At 55.6% G+C, this 6,000-nt stretch overlaps 1 protein-coding gene across 1 annotated transcript in view; it reads left to right on the top strand.

Annotated features, from left to right (window-relative positions):
* Nucleotides 1-6: 6 nt before the first annotated feature.
* Nucleotides 7-6,000, top strand: part of DTX4 (deltex E3 ubiquitin ligase 4) — a 36,215-nt gene continuing 30,221 nt past the window's right edge. The window contains exon 1 of the mRNA XM_049646150.1: nt 7-291. Coding sequence (XP_049502107.1) covers nt 81-291 — 211 coding nt within the window. The 5' untranslated portion in view covers nt 7-80. The remainder of the gene's footprint in view (nt 292-6,000) is intronic.

Raw genomic sequence — 6,000 nt, 5'->3', positions numbered from 1 at the left:
AGGAGGAAGCGGAGGAGGACCGGCGCGCGGGGCCCGGGAGGCAGGCGGCGCGGCGCGGCCGCCGCGGCCCGGGGCTCGCCATGCTCCTGGCCTCGGCCGTGGTGGTCTGGGAATGGCTGAACGAGCACGGCCGCTGGCGTCCCTACAGCCCGGCCGTGAGCCACCACATCGAGGCGGTGGTCCGCGCCGGCCCCCGCGCCGGGGGCAGCGTGGTGCTGGGCCAGGTGGACAGCCGTCTCGCGCCCTACATCATCGACCTGCAGTCCATGAACCAGTTCCGCCAGGATACCGGTGAGCCGGCGCCCCTGCCCCGCCCGCGCCCACCTCCCCTCCCTGCCCTGGGATCTCCCGCCTCGGGAGCCCACCGGGACCCACCCAGTCCGCAACTCCGTGCGGCGTGTCACCAGGAGGTGGTCGTGGAGGGGGCGCTTTACTCCCCGCCATCCTCTTAAGATTGCCCCCGCAATAAACGTCCATGCAAGTAGTATCCGTGTTCTGCTTGTGCAAATCGAGCTTCAACCGAGCCCCTAAGAACCGCCCCCCCCGTCCCATCTCGCGCCCCCCTTTAAGCGCTTGGTGGCCCCAAGTCCTCCGATGTAGAAATTCCAGGGCCGGCCCAGCCCACATGCAATCCCAGCCGCTGGGAAAGGTTTCCTGCATCCTCACGCGGTGGCTGACCCCGCTTTGCCTCAGGCACCCTCGGGGCCGCCACCTGTCCCCCTCACCAGCCACCTTACTGCCTCTGCCCCTTCTGTGTGGGTTGCCTTCTGTGGGTTGCCTGCCCGCAGCTGGGTCCTGCGGGGGGGAGGGGGACTGGGGGGAGGGAAGAAGGGGTTCCCTGGAGGCATTCGCTGTGGTCTAGCAGGAGAAGGGCGGGCGCCCTGGGAGGAGAGCCTGGAGCTGCTGGGGGATTCCGGGACATGAAACACCCCGGATGCTGTGGCATTGGCCCTTACCGCCTGTGCACTCCAAGTGCTTGAAGCAACAGGCCAGAGCAGATGGAGAGAGGAGGGGGAGGGCCGCGGCTCCGGAATGCCTGGCAGGAAAGCCGCTCCCTTTGTCCGCGTAGGAGGAGGTGGATTCCTAAGGAGAAAGGGTCCCCAAGCTTCCTCCTGAAACTGACACGCTGGTCTTCCAGAGCACTAAACCCCCCATCTTTTCGTGAGAATCAGGTTGCCACTGTGGCCACCACAATCCCACTTCCCCCCTGACCAGGCTTTGCAGGTTAGAGCAAAGAAGAGGGGCTCAGGGTGGTGGGTCAGTGGCGGGAGGGGCAGGACCCAGCTGCTTGTCTTTGCTCGGCTCAGGGTGTCCAGGCTTAATTGAGGACCTGGGACAAGTCTGCCTCCTCTCCAGGAGTCTCTGTCTTCTTGGGGGTGGGAGGTTGTTTCTGGAATTCTGGCCCGGCTTTCCGGAGATTGTGACCCAGGAGCCTGGTGAAGCAGGTGTGGTGGGGAGGGGCTAGAGAGGATTGGGGGGGGGGGGAGTCCCAGGGGATCAGAGAACAGCTGCTTGAGCAGGGCATCCCAGCCTCCTTGGAAAGCCCCCACATCCTGTGTGCTAATTAGGATTGTCATGGGAAAGGGGTGTCTTTCCACCCTTGCGTCCCCATCTTCAGTCCTAACTCCCAACGGCTTCTTTGCCAGGGACTTTGCAGACACCGGCCAACTGAGTAAAGCCTTCTGGGGAAAGGATTCCAGAAGTGTTAGCATCTGGAGGGGCTCGATTAAACCCCGGTGGTGGGAAAGGCAGGGAGGTGGAACTGAGAGACGCTGGGAGGGAGGAGGGAATGGGGAGGAATGTTAGGAGATTGAGAAAGAGGATTAAATGTGGCCAAGGGGAGGGAAGAGAATGTAACTGGGCAATTGGGGTAAAGGTTGTGGAAGTGAGGGTGGAGGCAGCAGACTGTTGGGGGGCGGGGAGGAGGGGGGGTTGGTGCGCTGAGCCCGGAAGTGGGACCTGGGAGATTAGCAGTTAAGACACCTGACCCAGAATTCCAGTCCTACTCAGAATAAACAGGCAGGTGTTAGCTTCTCTATTTCAGACTAAATCTCTGCAGCATAGAGAGAAACACCCTGGTGACATGCTTGTCCCAGCCCCTGTCCCACATTTGGGTAGGGGTGAATTTAATCAGTGTTTAGGGGTATCTTAAAGAGGGGAATGAAGAGTCATGGCTTGAAACGCCCTTTCTACCATCAGATGTGAAATTATGGAGAAAACTGGGTTAAGGGACGGAAGCCGTGTCCCCCTCCCAGGTCCGGCCACCCTTCCCTGAAGACAGGCTGACCATGGCCTGGTGGTTAGCAGTTGAGTCCGAGGCTGGGGCTTCTCAGATTTTAGACCAGAGGCAGAGAGCTAGTAGCCCGGATCATTTTAAAGACTGCCTCGGGGTGTGTTTTACATTCTTGCCTGTCTTAGAGGCTCACGACTCAGGCTGCTTCTAATGGTCAGTCGATGAATGATCCCGACGGCCTTCCTCCCGGTGCCAGGCCCTGCGCTGGCTGCTGAAGGCACTGGGCTGAATTCCCAGGAATGCTGGGCTGTCAAGTAGCTTGTCAAAGCAGAATAGAATCTCTGGGCTTCTGGGCTTGGAGCCCCCTCCTCTCCCTTCTCCACCAACAGACAGGCAGCTCCTCTCAATGTAGCTCATTGATGAGGCCATGACAGGGTAGGAACTTCATACTGCGGGCGCCCAGGCAACCTCAGCCAAGCCCTGGCAATGTTTAATTAAATTACCCGCCATCCCCAAGCCACGGTTTGAAGCTGGGAACCAGAAACATCCCCAGAAACAAAGAGCTGGAAGTCCCCCTGCCTAGAGACTGAGTCCTCTTTTTTTTTTTTTTTTTTTTTTTTTTTTGCCTCCTCTATGTGGGGACATTTCCTGACATGGGAGCTTTGTTTTTTTTCACAAGTTGCCTGGCTTGCTGCAAGTGAGGCCTCAGACCCTCGGCTCCCCTGGGCTCCAGCCTCACCCACCCCGTCTCCAGGGAGATGGCCGGGAGGGTACATGGGCCCTCTGCCGCCTTTGTTTGCCCCGGGCCCTTCCTCCCCACACGGCCTCTGGGTTCCAGCTTATTTGCACTCTGCTGGTCTCTGGCCATCGTGTTTCCGTGTTTCCGGCTAGGAAATCTGGAAGAAGGGAGGAGATGAAGCGAGGTAGAGGTGACAGTCTTGGCTGCTTCCAAAGCCTTGCTTGGGCCCTGTGCCTGTACGGTCATTTGCCTTGATGGGGCTCACCTTTTCTGTCACAGGCAAGTGACTGGAGTGCTGTCCTTCAGCATCGCCGTCCCTTGTATCTTCCGGGACACCTGATTGCCACCACCTCCAGGGCTCCAGCAGCAGGACGTGGGGAGCCCGGGCTGCGAGTGGGGAGAGTGACTCAGGCTGTCATCCCAGCCTCACTGGCTTCTTTGTGACCTTGAGCAAGTCCCTTAGCTGCTCGGGCCACGTTTTTTTCTCTGTAGAAGGAAGAGCAGCCTTGAGAGTCCCCTGGCTCCTTTCCTGTCATCATTCAGATGGGCAGGTGAATGGGTTTGGCCCCCGCACCTGTGAGGATGCTGCTTGGAACTGGCCTGGTGTGAGGGAGCGTCCTTCCCAGCTCAAGAGTGTTCTCTGCAACTTTTGCCTTTTCTATGTCTTTAATGTGGTGACAAAGGTCAGATGGAGAGAGATGACAGGTTTTGACAGAAGCTGATTCTTTGGGCCCCACAATACCCTCTGCCCTGTGTGAGCACCGGAGCGGAAGAGGCAGGTGTCGTGATCGTTACAATATGGGGGATGCCCCAGGCCCCTTGCACACATACATTGTCTTGTTTGATCCTCACGGCGATCTTAGGAAGGGCCTATTGTCCCCATTTTATAGGAAAGGAAACAATCTGGAAGAGACTAAGTTGCTCTGAGTTTTACAGCTAGTCCATGGCAGAGCTGAGATTCCAAATGAAGTGTCCCACGCTCTACTCTGTCATCAGTGAACGCTTCTGGAGCGCCTACTTCATGCAGGCGCTGTTCCAGGCATGTGGGATGTAGCAAATGGTGAAACTTCTAGGGCTTTGCCCCCACAGGACATTCCAGTGGGGCTGTGGGGCGCTTGGGAGAGGCCCGGGATCTCTCTGACACAGCGATGTACAGATGCGGGTAAAGTGCCTTTGAGACTGGCTCATGCCTGGAAGGTGTTTCTCCCTTTTCCCAGGAGCCAAAACATCTCCGGTGCTTCGGAATGCAGGTGTCTGAGCTGCCAGGAAAAACTGATCTTCCCTCTCTTTCTCCCCGCTTGGTTTATGAACATTCTTTATTCCTATCCCATTAGCGGCCTTTTCTTTGGGTCACTGCACTCAAGGACTAAATGGATTTCTCAGATCATCTAGTTCGTGGGCCTGACTATGGAGGAGGCCAGGACTAGCACATTCCAGACAGAGCGGACTCTGAAAATAATCAGAGACACGAAATCCCGCGATGAAATTCTTTTGTACCACGGCGTTGGTTCTGAAGTCTGCCTTCTGTCTCTAAATAACCTGCTGGGGCTGAACTGAACTCAGCGTCTTTCCCTCCAAAAACTGGCTCTTCCTCTTGAAACCCCTCTGCCGGCAAATGGTGTCCCCATTTTACCCCTTGCCCGTGGTGGAGACCTCAGGATTCTTTGACTCTGTCACAGTGTTGTTCTGGTGCCCAATGTGTAAGGCAACGTAGACCGTGTGGCCAGCTGTTGAAATTAGTGTGCATGATGAAAATCCGGGACGGTTGTTTGCATGCAGATGCCCAGGCCCAGGCCCTGGAGATGCTGGTGATTCCTCATGGCAGCCAGTGGGTACTCCAGAAGGTGTTAAGTACCCCCAGGAGATTCTGAAGCCGGTGATTCTGGAAACTCTCTTGGAAAGCATTGAATTCAGCTACTCATGGTCACTTCCTACCCATTTCTTCTCTGTAGGGTCCCTCCAGTCTGTCACCTCCTTTTCGTCTCCACTGCCCATACCCTCATTACTTCTCACTTGGAACTCATTAACAGAGCAACTCTGGTCTTGTCACTTCTCTGTGTCACAGACTTCACTGGCTCCTCATTGCCTACAAATAAAACCTTCACAGCCTGGCGTTCCAGACTGTCTACGCCTCAGCTCTGACATAACTTTCCAGGTTTATCTTTCTCTCTGCCTTATATCTTCTGCAGTTCCTGACAAACAGATGTCCCTTTCATCCTCCTGCATCAGAGTTCTCTGACACCCCCTCCCCGAACTATTCACAAAGTCCCTTCTACTGAAACGCCCTTCTTTGCCCCTTTCGCCTGTTGAAATTCTCCTTCTCATTCAAGCCTCATCCATTGCTTGAAATGTCCTCCGAACCATCATTGCTTCCTTTATCCGGTCGGTATTTATGGAGCCCCTAGGAAATGTTGGGCATGGGGGGGGGGGGTGAAACCATGAGCAAACACCTGGGTGTCCACTCTCGTGGCATTTGGGAGTCCAGTGAAGAGATACAGACATTTACCAAGTTAATCACACCAGCAAATGTGTAACTACACATCAAGATAAATGCTGCAAAAAAAAAAGAAAAAAAAAAAAAAAAAGAATGAGAATCTGATCTGATCTGGTCAGGGCAGTCCAGAGAAGTTTCCTGGAGGAAATGAGCGGAAATCTGAACTATGGGCAGCAAAGAGGATGCCAGAGTGTCTTGTGGGGCGGGGGGAGTCCAGCATTGTGCAAAGGCGCGGCGAGGAGAAACATGGCAGTGGGGAGAGCCTTGAAGGGCCAGTGTGGCAGAAATGTAAGCAGAATTATTAGGGTGTGAGGCGGCTGCAGAGATGGGAGGGAGTGGAGAGGGTCAGGTTTTGACCTGAGGGGAGTGCACGGAAGGGATTCACGCACAGTGGGGATGTGGGCAGGTTTTCTCAGCCCACATGCATTTTGTTGGCACCCTTCCCATGGCATATTCTGCCTCATAAATAGTCATTCGCCCCCCTTGTCTAGTTTTAGACCGTAAGCTGTTTGAGTAGTGCCTGCATTCCCCAAG

Source organism: Panthera uncia, chromosome D1, assembly GCF_023721935.1.
Source record: "Panthera uncia isolate 11264 chromosome D1, Puncia_PCG_1.0, whole genome shotgun sequence".
NCBI lineage: Eukaryota > Metazoa > Chordata > Mammalia > Carnivora > Felidae > Panthera > Panthera uncia.
The sequence above is the reverse complement of the archived record's forward strand: the minus strand, read 5'-3'. Positions and strand labels throughout refer to the sequence as shown.